The sequence below is a fragment of the Hesperophylax consimilis genome, chromosome 1, assembly GCF_061612785.1.
Source record: "Hesperophylax consimilis isolate HC1 chromosome 1, BYU_Hcon_1.0, whole genome shotgun sequence".
Taxonomy (NCBI): Eukaryota; Metazoa; Arthropoda; class Insecta; order Trichoptera; family Limnephilidae; genus Hesperophylax; species Hesperophylax consimilis.
In genome coordinates, this window is record NC_142836.1 from 42,494,042 (window position 1) to 42,506,342 (window position 12,301).

The following is a 12,301-nucleotide window of genomic DNA, read 5'->3' on the forward strand; positions in this document are numbered from 1 at the left end:
AAACCAACAATAAACAGAAAAATACTTACTGAAGGAATAATCCAGAAGTTTTACGATGTGTGAGATGATGGCCTGCAGGTCTGAAGAACCAACGGGGCACTCCTTGAAGAGCACCAGTCTCTCCACGTACAGCCCCAGCGCCGTGAGGATGGCCACCTGCACTGACCTGGTGTTCGAGGCAATGCACTCCGCACAGTGCGAAGCAAACACCAGCTGGTATTTCTCTGCAATAAGAGATAAAAGACTTTTTAGCACAAGTTCTAAACATAACAACAGATACGGTGCACAAATAAATTCAAATGTGCACTCTTGACTGTTGGTATTTTAAAAAAAAAGTTGATAGACAGCATTGAAAAGGTTTAAATTAATAAAAAAAAGCGGGATTCCATACCTTGAGTTTCCTTATTTTCTGGCCAAGCCTTTCCTAAAGTTTCATAGGAAACCTCTTTGAGCAGAATGAGCTGTTCTTTCTTCTTCAGCGACTCTTCATTTGAGAATTCATCATCATCGGAGTCTTTGCAGATACTGCTGACATCCTGCAACAATTCAATACAAAGGTAAGTGTGTACGTAGTGTAATTTGTAATTCAGTTTAAGAAATTTGCTGATGCAAAGCAAGTAATTTAGGACTCATCAAGAGCATTGTGACAAAAATGGTCACCACACTAAGAACAATGCTAGTTCACTCCTCGTGCTATAGATAGACTAATAATTAGGAGCAAGTCAAAGTTTGCCTATATTACCATCACAATAAGCAGGACCACGTGGCAAGACTAGCAAATGACTGTTTGAATTATATATCATTGGAATGAACCCTTGGAAATGAAGAAATCAATGTGATGGGCTGAAGATCTAAAAAAAAACTTCAGTCTTTGGATGGGCGAGAGCTGCTAAGAATCAGCAGACTTGGAAACACTTGAGTGAGGTTTAGAAAGAGTTTAACAATTGAAAAAAAATCTGTTAAGTGTGTCTTTAGAAGTTACAAACCTTATCCAGTGTATCCTTCAGTATATCGTAGACTTCCTGGAAGCGGTCCATTTTGAGCTGCAAGAGCACGTCACCCAGAGCGGACAGGCAGTGGCGGCGGTAGACCGGCTCCTTCTTGCCGCATTCGCGCATCACGCTCTCCACCACACTCTCCCACAGCTCTGAGGCGCCGTCGTCCTCACTGGCACATCTGAACATCAAATAAATGTAGTAAGATCAGAGCACAGAAAATTCTACATCCTGTATGACTGGACTAAAATCGATTCCTTTTGATCAAACACTGAGCTCATAATGTTTATACATGGTGTCCGGAAACTCGTCGTACAAGCGGGAAACTGGTGAATCTACATCACATTTGGAGTCGATTTTGTAGTATAATTTTTTTTGATTTGAGCTTTCGTTTTCGAGTAAATCGAGTCAGAAGTTGATTTTTTTTTTGATCAAATTATTACTAAAGATCAAAGTACCCAACTAATTAAAACTATTTAAAAGTAAAACAAATAAAGAAACCCGTATTTAAAGCATTATTTTGAAATCACCCTTCATTTAATCCGGTGTAATCATAAAATATTTCTGCTCTGCAGGGTTAAAACATCTGTTGTTTTGAATTGCATACCTATCTCTGACATATTCGCAAAATAAAAAAATTTAACCCTGAAATAGCCGAAAAATATTTTTTTTTGTTTTTTTTTTTTTTTTGATGAAAAGGCTCAAATCAAAAAACTTTATATTTATTTGGGTTCCCCATGTGGTGTAGATTCTCCAGTTTCCCGCTTGTACTACGAGTTTCTCTGGACACCGTGTATATGAACAGTAAGTCCAAGAAGACTGAAGAATTCACAACAGCTGTTTCGGAAGCATGTTATATCTAGAATTACATACTCGCATTACGCACAGCTAATATAAATCATGGAGCACCCTTCACCGAGTTGCCGGTTGAGATAGATGGTGATTGCTTGTGTTAGGTTACCTGCAGAGGGTGGCAATAGCCCTCAACAGGGCTTCCTTCCCGGGCCAGGAGCGCCCCTTGAGTGCCTCGAGCAGCGGCAGCAGCAGGTCTTTGGCTGCGGTGGCCCCCAGTGCCTGCCCAGCCTCGCGCCCCACGGTGCCCAACCCCCGGGCCCCCTGAGCCTTGCTGCCCCAGCTGGGCGAGCTGACCGCCTCTTTGAGGCATGCACAGATGGGCTCCAGGTGGTTGCGGATGCCCAGCTCCTTGCTGGGACTGATGTCGCCCCAGACTTCCTCGTAGATCTCCACGGTTGAGGTTGTTTCTGATAAACAAGTTAGTGGAATAAGGACATATGTTGGAACAAGCAGTATTTGAGATTTCCACTCTTATTTATTCTATTTGAACAGTACAGGAACAAACTATGTATAATGACATTATAGACAATGTTATTTGACTTTATGCCTAGAATTATTTTTATGTGTTTTTGTAGATAAGCTAAACTTTGAGTCTTCGAGTCTACATGTATGTGGATAGACCGAGAGAAGTGAAGGATCCTGATTCATCAGGGTGAGGAAATGATTAAAGAAAAGATTATGCTAAGTTTTTATATACAAATGTAGCTTACCGGGTGTTTTCTCTGCGTGCATCGCAAAGAACAAAGTTGGCATTACGATTTTGGATCTGTCTTTGAGCATTTCAGAGTGCCGATTGGAAATGGCCTGGAATGTCAGCGCGATGGCAGATCGCACAGCCTCATCATCTCTCTCCTTGTACCACGTGCACAGCTTCGTCATCAGTTTGTCTACCGATGAATCCTAGAAGAGTTCATAGTAAAATGAAAACAATGTCACTTTTTTATCTCCAACCAAAGTAGTCATAGCCAACGTTTGTTAAATCTGATATATACATCAGATTTAACAAACGTTGGCTCTTTTCTGTCATTAATACAAATTTCGATTTAAGACAGCGAGATGAAATAGCTTTTTGACTTAGTAATAACGAATTTAGGGGGTATTTCACCATCCTCTTGATAGCTTATATTAATAAATAAACATATAAATACTCACAATAGATAGAGAACTCGGCTAACTTATCTGATATAAAGCCGCTATTCTCAGCTTCATGTACAGAATAGTAAACTCGGACTTTATAAATAAATTGTAAATTGAAAAAATACATAAGTTGGTGAAATAGCCTCTAATGCTAATAATCTGACAAGACTCAACAAAACGGTGGTTGACTGTGCACACAGCTAATACCACTTCTACTTAGCTTTTGTAGAAGTCTGGCAGTTCAGCAGAATTAGTAACGCTTGTCAAGAAGTGAAATGTTCACATTCCTTGGAAAACTTGAAAAAGTATACAAGCAGTGTAAATTTTGACCTTTTTTAATACACAAATGTCTAGTAATTATGCATTCTGCAGTTAGAAGTCGAAAGAAATCCCACCTTTGCGCATCCAACAAAAGTGCCGATGGTGTCGGCCGCATGCTTTCTGACAGTGCTGTTGCGGTCGAGCAGGGCATGCAGCAGCGCAGACAGCACCTTGCCGGCCACTTCCTGCAGTTCCTTGTTGAGCTGGTGTGCCAGCAGGCCCAGGGCGTGTGCCACGGCCACCTTGCTGCCCAGCGCCGGGCCCTTCAGCAGGTCCAGCATGGCGGGCAGCATGGCCTCCACGCACGCCACGTCCACGTACTGGATGCACTGCAAAAAGATGAATTTTAGTACATGATTAATAACATAGATATAGGACAACTTCTGCGCAGAACCACTAGTAGGTTGTTATACAGGTGTCCCAAAAGTCAATGTTATCCATTGGAGAGCTGATAGGACAACTATCATGATGAACCAGAATATCAAAATATCATTAGTTTTCAAGATATTGGCACTTTTATAAATAAATTGTAAAAATTACCCTTAATCAGTCTAAAATTAACCTTAGGGCCCGTTCCCACTTCCGTTTTCAAATCGGAGGTGTGTCCCGTTTTAAAAACGGATGGCCAATGGCCCTGTTCACACTACCGTTTTAAAAACGGACCATACTCTACGAAAAAAAATAATTGTCGATTCAACAAAAACATGTTATTTGCTCATTCTTCAGTAATGGTGCGCAATGAACGACGATGAAGCTCTTGTTGTCATGTTGTACTTATTAAAAAGAAGGAAAAAAGTGAAAAGAAAATTTTGGGTACACCCAATCATAGCCGAATGATTTTCTGTAGGAATTTTCCAAGTGTTAATTGGTGAGTTGAGAAGTGAAGAACTAAAGTTCTTTAATTATTTTAGAATAATAATGATTGGATTATTTATATAGCGCCGTTTTCACCATGAAAAATCACCTCAAGGGCGCTTAATGGCTTAAGAGAATGTCTATCACTTCCTTTAACCATCTACTGGAATGAGTTTCAGAGAACTTAACATATCAAAATACAAAATTGAGAAAGTGCATTTGTCCTGAAGAAAGGCTATCGATATTTTAAAGTAAGAAAACAATAACAACTCAAATATTTTTTTATTATGTGTTTATTAAAATAATAAGCTCTTCCGTGCATCTCATTAAAGCTTTAAAATTTAAAAAAAGTAAACTTAAAAAAATAAAAATAAAAATTTTGATGTACAAAAGTTGTGTACACCAAGTGTTTTGTTTTTATTTGGTTAAAGATAAAATATTACCATACTCTTTCTTCGACCAGTGGTATTAAATTTTCGGGATTTATTTCCTTATCCATTATTGTAGTTTTGATTTATTTACTTAACAAAATAACCAAATACAAGCACGCAGCGTGCCTGCTTCCTTGCGACAGGGAGCGGGCGGGGAGGGGTCGGGGTTTGGCGGGGACTCTGCCGGAACGACTGGACGACAAGTGTGAACAGCTCCATACAACACTATGAGCGAGCGTGTTCCGACACGATTTGAAAACGGACGCGCTGCGTAGGCGAGCCATCCGACAAAAAATGTCGGATCCGTTTTCAAATCGTGTCGGACAAGTGTGAACAGCTCCATACATCCACTACAGCCACTAGGGCATCCGTTTTTAAAACGGGACCCGCCTCCGATTTGAAAACGGAAGTGGGAACGGGCCCTTAGATCAGTTTTTCGAGTGCCACAGCTACAAAATTCCATAGTCTGATTTTTAAGGTGCCTGACTTTAGTTTTTGATATTATGGTCTATCGTGAGTTAGCCTATCAGCCGTGCAATGAATAACGTTGACTTTGGAAACAACCTTTATATATTATGAATGAGGCAGTATAGTTACTCTACTAGGGTACCACAGCTTTTTTCCCATCTTTCTAAGTTTTCCCTATTGAACATTGCTTTCAATGCATTGATATTTAAAGCGGGAAGACCGCGAGGACTTGGTAGACCCGTCATACCTTGGTAACTGTATCGGTAGTGTAATGTGCTTTGGCAGCGTGCGCCCTCAGGCTGTCCACTGCCTCCTGGGTCTGATGCTGCGCACCCAGGGCGGCCGACAGGTAGCTCAGGCGCGAGGACTCCAACTCCCCAGCCGCCTGCAGCAGGCCGGGGATAAGCTGCGGCAGGAAGGGTGTCAGGGAGGGGCCGGCACTGACCACCATCTTGGACACTGTCTGCAAACTGCCAAATGGAAACAGACAAAGAAAATGGATTACAGTCAGACTCCCAACATCAGGTTAGATAATGTAATGCAAGTAAGGAGAGATTAAGTCACCTGATTTGTCGAACTTCCGCTACGGTGTGTGTGATTCCAGTATTCAAAATCACAGGCAAAATAGCTGCCATTATATCCTTTCCAGATTTGCCTTTGTCAACATCTGTGGCTTGGATACATAGCTGGAAAAATAATTGAGGATCAAAGAAACAAAAATAACATGTTGGTGCTTCTTATTTTGATTGGTGATGCGCATAATCTTAACACCTTTATAGACATCACAATATGTCTTTTATATTTAGTATTAACCTTGGAGAGTACAGCCGTGGTGTTGGCGGCCGCCACTCTGGTTCCCTCGTGGACATCATCCATAACTCGGTAGAGCTGGGACCAGATCTCTGCTAGTCGGGGGAGGAACTCTGTCATGCTTCTAGTGACCCTACAAATTATCATAGTGTTAACTACTTATTACGACATACGACATCCAAAAGTTGAAAAACAGAGCAGTTAAAACAAGGTATGTCTAAAATAATAGAAAAAAATAATGAAGTAATTAAGGAGAAAGTCTTTTAAATACCTCAACAAATCAGAGAGTGCCAGGCAGCAAGACATCCTCACCCTCCACTGGTTAGCAGTAATGTTGGTCACAAGATCATTCAGGATCTCTGCGTGGTACTTCTCTACCTGTAATGACATTTCATCATTTATTAGTCATGGTCAAAATGTTCTTGTTTCTTAGAGTGCAGTACTTGCTCGAAGCAGGCTTTAGTCCTGGCGGAAACCCTGCAACCTATGTCAACTCCAAAAGGTTGTGTCTTTTTAAGGGGAGGAAAGACGAAAGGCCAAAGTTGCATGTGGTAAAACATAAGAACGAGTCGAAACAATGACATTCACAAATTTCCCTAATACATTTTGAGATCTATTTTTGCAAGGATGTCTACTTTGCCTCTTAGAATGATGAACGCGGGGCTTTTTAGTCAATAAATAAAAAAGTATATTTTAGGAAGTAGTAAGTTGGTTTATTACCGTCTTATTAGTCTCAGGTACGAGGGCGTGCCAGATGCTGGACATGGAGTTCTGTATCTTGGGTGTGGGGTCGAAGCGGTAACGGTATAGACGCGGCACGATCTTGGGCAGGTGCTCAGAGAGCTGCGCCCCCGCCTGCTGGATGATGGATTGAAAACCAAAGGCAGCACCTTCGCGAAATAATGTAAATATTAGTTGAAGTTGTACATTCTTAATGTATCCATGATTGTTTTTTAAAATTGAATGGTTTAGTAAAAGGGTGTCAATTATACAACTTATAATTATTAAATAATAATCATTTAATGGGAAATGAATGAACCTTTTTTAGAGTTCCACATAGCGTTGTGGTTAGCCAGGTGCATGAACTTGTAGATAAGGTCCGGCTGGTTGAGGTCAGAGGCAAAGGAACACAGCTCCTTGTATGTTGACAGGTTGCCTCTAAAAGGTTAAAAAAACGCATTTTAATCACTGATTCGGTGCGGCAGGGAAAAGAAGAGAAACAACACAACTGTCTTGACACATTCCCTATGCTTCGTTCACATTCAAACCTTGCCTTATACATTGTATTCTGCTATTCAGACTTTGGATATTTTTAATTAATTTATTTATTTTATTAATTTGACCGTTATGCCCTTGAGGTGATTTTCCACAAAAACGCTGCTACATAAATCAGCCAAATATTATATTATATTAAATACTAGCTGACGTGTACACGGCATTGCTGGGGGTTATCCTTAGGAGATAGACATATACCATCACGCACTTTTCTATAGGCCTTTTCAAGATATTATAATTCGGTAGAATATTATTTTAATACATCTCATAAGGTTTAGCCAGCGTTAGCAATGAAAGCAACTGAAAATAATTTTTTATGACTTGATTACAAAACATCGACTTTTCTATACCATAAGTATAATATGCATGTATTATATACAGAGATGTGCTTTATTTCAAATAAATCCATTTCAAATGGAAATGCAAAATGGGTATTTTCCATTTTGCATTTTAAATGCTTTTTTCAGTGCATTTTCCATTTTAAATGCTTTTTTGCAACATTCCTCCTACTATCTCCACTCATCTTTTTTTTCATAAGCCCCAAATATCAGTCGGTCCTCAACCTCGCTATGAGAGATAATTTACATTTGTCAAGTTGCTCCCTGGTAGGAGCCTTGGCAATTGAGTGATACCATTACAAAAAATACTGATTCAAATACTGAACATGGGGCCATGACGCTGTAATATTAAATGTTAGATAGCAGTTTCTATGTTTTTACGTTGGCAACATTAGTCCCGCGCAAATTTTTTGTGGTTTCATAATCTATAGTCGTGGTGTTTTTGGATTTACCATCATGTAATATGTTTGTTCTACATTGATTTCCATTATTAAATGACAAAATTGTTTTGAAACTCTATAATTATTTTAATTGTTTGACCTGAGAACCATTTTGCATTTTCAATGCATTTTGAAAATAGGTATTTTGCATTTTGCATTTGAAATGCTTTTCTAAAAACCATTTTGCATTTTGCATTTTCAAATGGAAAAGTTTTGACCCATTTCCATTTTGCATTTCAAATGGTTTTGGGTACCCATTTTGCACATCTCTGATTATATACACAAACCTTCCGGAAGAAATTCTCTAGATGATTATGAAAATTCTATCAAAATCAGTTGCGTTGTTTAAAAGAACTAAGCACACAAACAGACAGATGAGGAAGGCGACTTTATTTTATACTATTTAGAGATTATTATAAAAAGCATGCAGATACAAGACAAACAAAAGAAAACATATTAACCCTAGAGGACTGGTAATATTTTGTATATACATATCTCAAAGCCAAATATAACACTGAAAATTATATTTGAAATAATTGAGGGCTTCTACAAATTTACTTTGGAATTTTGGTGGACATTACTGAAATATGTTCAAAACTTCGCAAGTAAAAGAGACTTTATTAATTTAGAGCTTCCAGCATAATATAGTTACAAATTTCACACCCAGATATACTGGAATGAATGTATTTGAAGTGCAATATTATAATAGTCTACTTCAACTTCTTCTTGCGACGCAGGTTGTGGGTGTGGCCACACTTCTTCTTGCGGCAGTTGGTTGCCCTGGGGTGGTGAGGCGATATGAGACATCTTTTACCATTACGAAAAGAGTCCAATCATTTGATTTGCAATTAAACTAATTATCGACCATAAAACAATCACTCCAAAAATACACTTATTTGCTCCTTTGAGGATGTCTTTACGTTGTGAATAATATGTTCTGTCTCTAGGCCCACTCTACATGAAAATCTCTAGGGATTGATACTTGACTAACCCAGTGGGAGTCTTGCCCAGTTGTCCGTCCTCGAAGACCCTGGTGTCCTGTGTGACTTGAGCCACGGTCCTGCGGCCGCCAGTCAGCTGCTCCAGAAGCCGCTCCACGAGTGTCCTCTGCTCTTCCTCACCACAGCATGTGTACACCAGCCCTAGACCCTTGCTGGCCACGTCTTGGACTATGTCTGGGAACAAAATAAAGGAAATAAGATGATAAATCGCATTAATCAATCCAATTTCAACCATCAATTTCCATCACATCACCAGAGAGATGGACATATTATTACAAGAGAGGAACAGGGGTACAATAGAGACGGGGAGACAGAGATACAGTAGAGAGAGAGGGAGATGTTTTCAAATTAAGAGTTGATATCAGATATTATACGGAACATTGCATAGGTATAATCTATTTACTAACCGTTGTTCTCTGACAGGAACTCCATAAAGGCATCCTGTATGTCTGCTAACCTGGACTTGATGGGTGTTCTTTTGGAACAATTCTTCAAGAGAGCCAGTAACCAGATGCAGCATGCCTGTATAATAAATATTGTTTTAATTACTTATATTTCAGGGTGCTTTTATATACATAGTTAAAAACAAATACTTTTTTCATGAAAAACACACATCATTGGTGAATACTCTTAGGTTTGTGAAGGAATCAAATTTCATAGTACAGCAACCCATTTTTTGGAAAAATATCTTCACGTTACATTACCTGACGAGAGTTAGGATGAGGCACAGTCACAAACTGCAGCAACTCTATCAAGAGCCACTCCAGGAGCTGATCATTCTCGGTGAGGGCCTTGTTCTCAAATACCATGTTGCTGCCTTCAGGGGAAGGCTGTGACCACAGGTCGCGGTTGTAAACAGAGTTGACTCCGTCCACGCAGTGCACTAGCGACTCGCCGATTTGGAGATGAATCTCAAAGTCTTTGGTCTGGCAACAAACAAAATTCATTACAGAAGGAATTGACTCAGTGTTTAGTTTTAAAGTCAGTAAATCACTTCACAAGCATAAAATATTTCTAGTAAACTAAATTCTTCTTTCTACATTGGAAACTTGGAGGTCAAGTGGTAGAGGAGATAGGGCAAACTAAATTAATGCACAATTAAATGTAAAGCAAAGAGATTTTAAAGGTCTTCCACATTTTGGCTGCTTAGAATATAAAAGTTCCATTTGTTTAAAAATCTAGAGCAAGCATAAGAGTGTATATTTATTAATTATTTTTATAAGAAACGACAACAAAGTGAGGTGGCAGTAATGTTTATGATATATTACTAACAAAATGTGCTTTATTAATTATCAGTCATTTTAGTCCAATGTTTAGGGGAAAGAACGTAAAGTGAGCCATTTTAAAAACTGTTTTACGTTTGATTTCAAAATTTCAAATTAAAAAATTATACACATATTTTTAATAATAAAATTTAAAAGTGTATTCATCACCTTTCAAAAACAGTTTTTGTTTTCGGATATGTTCAGAAATTTCCCATTTATTTGGATTTTATTGCGAAGCGGAAATGTATAAACACAATTTCTCCGACTTTCTGACAGCATCTTTAAGAAATATAAAAGACAATTTACCAGATTGCCTGAAGGGCTAAGGTTTAATTTAATTTTGTAATCGAGTTTTGCTAAAACTGAATATTCTTAGACATGTTATTTACATCAAATAAAATTTCTTTACCTCTTTAGCCATTTCTAAGAATCCCTTGACAATTTCTTTGGAATGGGGGAAGTGTTCACCGATGCAAATCAGCCCAAGGGCAGTGGTGGCCTTTTCCTTTATCTTGGATGTGAACTTGGCACTTTTCAAAACGGCAAACAGTCGGTTGACAACAGTGAGTTTGGAGATGACTGCAGCTCCGTCGGTGTTCTCTGGAGCCTTCACAGGCGTCTCCTTGGTGTCTGTGATGTCTGCGATGAGATTGGACTTGTCCTTCTCAGTCCGGTCGGTCAGGGGCAGGGCGTAACACTTCCCTAGGAGGGAGATGTTGCTGCAGGCGTAGCTCACAATGAGGTTGTGATTGCTTGATAGGCATTCAGCTGGAAATTCAACATTTCTATTAGGTTCACCAAAAAATGCAGATACGTATGTTATATGTATTAGAAGCGATTTGGTTGTATGTATTAGGATTAGTACTGATTTCATAGATATGCCATTAAAATCTTCTTGTACCTATGTGAACAACGAAATGCATCCGCCACCTCAGATTCTCAGCAGTATCTGAACGACTTGCTTCAATATTATCACAAACATAATTTTACAATATGGTATATTTATCAGGAAAAAATAAAAACTTACGATGTAAGGGACTGAAAAAATTCTTACAGAAATTTGGTTTTTTATTACAAGCCCTGAGGAAAACAATTTCCCTCAGGGCCTACATCATCTTTGGGGACTCTGTGTGAAGGTTCTTTTGAGGCGATGAAGGAGAGGAGATTCTGGGAAGGAAAAAGGTATAAGGGTGGGTAGGAATCTGGGGGTTAGTATGTCCAGGAGTGACAGAATTCATCCTTCCCACTGCGATGCAAGGCGTGTGTCGAGGGTCCGGCTGAATAAGTGAAAGAGTCTCACTCATCTGGCCTCTCCCAATTCGGCCTGCCACGCAGTTAAATTAAATTAAAGATATACCAAGCTCTTATCAGAACAGGACTCCAGAATTTGGTTATTTAAAAGTAACAACATACCTAAATACGTAACACAATCGACGTAAGGTTTCCACTCCTTGACATTGAAGTCGGGTCCGCCGAGAGTCTGCAATGCCTTGATTTTCCACAGTGTGATGGAGCGCTCCAGCAAGCTGCAGACGGCAGCCATGAGCCCGCACTGCGCCTCCAGGCTCTTGTTGGCACGTGCCTGCCCCAGCAACTCCAGGGCATCCGCGATCAGGTCACTCCGAGAGGCCGAGTGCGCCTGCACAATGCCGTACAGCGTGGCTGACGTGTCGCGCACCTCCTCGCGCATGCTACCTGTGAAGTGCGTCCGGAAGAACGCCAGCAGCTCCACAAAGTCTTTGGACATGGTCTGCGGGATGCAGCCCACTATTTCCAGCAGGCACGTGAATGGAACGATATCTGTAGACAGATAATTTTAAATATTGTATGTTTAAATGTTTAATTGGTGATGGGCACAATCAAAATATTTTTACATTAAACATAAATACAATTTTCTCCATTGATCGCTTGGATAGGCATAATATGAACTAGCACAGACCTGTGAAAAATAACGGGATATAAGAATTCCAATTTTGAAAATGATAAATAAAATAATTTTCTGTTAAAATAACATATTATAAGTAGGTAGGTACCTTAATAGAGTAAATGTAAACATCTTACCTTGCATCATCAAATGGGGTAGTTATGATTTTTTGGTATATCGTACATG

At 39.5% G+C, this 12,301-nt stretch overlaps 1 protein-coding gene across 1 annotated transcript in view; it reads right to left on the reverse strand.

The window, feature by feature from the left end:
* LOC149426952 (proteasome-associated protein ECM29 homolog) overlaps positions 1-12,301 on the reverse strand; it is a 46,121-nt gene that overhangs the window by 1,537 nt on the left and 32,283 nt on the right. The window contains exons 16-32 of the mRNA XM_089634295.1: positions 11,605-11,991; positions 10,601-10,959; positions 9,631-9,852; positions 9,334-9,448; positions 8,917-9,100; positions 6,912-7,030; positions 6,593-6,762; positions 6,144-6,250; positions 5,876-6,005; positions 5,627-5,748; positions 5,310-5,532; positions 3,383-3,637; positions 2,561-2,750; positions 1,957-2,257; positions 987-1,176; positions 392-536; positions 30-224 (exon numbers count right to left, since the gene is read on the reverse strand). Coding sequence (XP_089490421.1) covers positions 30-224; positions 392-536; positions 987-1,176; positions 1,957-2,257; positions 2,561-2,750; positions 3,383-3,637; positions 5,310-5,532; positions 5,627-5,748; positions 5,876-6,005; positions 6,144-6,250; positions 6,593-6,762; positions 6,912-7,030; positions 8,917-9,100; positions 9,334-9,448; positions 9,631-9,852; positions 10,601-10,959; positions 11,605-11,991 — 3,414 coding nt within the window. The remainder of the gene's footprint in view (positions 1-29; positions 225-391; positions 537-986; positions 1,177-1,956; positions 2,258-2,560; positions 2,751-3,382; positions 3,638-5,309; positions 5,533-5,626; positions 5,749-5,875; positions 6,006-6,143; positions 6,251-6,592; positions 6,763-6,911; positions 7,031-8,916; positions 9,101-9,333; positions 9,449-9,630; positions 9,853-10,600; positions 10,960-11,604; positions 11,992-12,301) is intronic.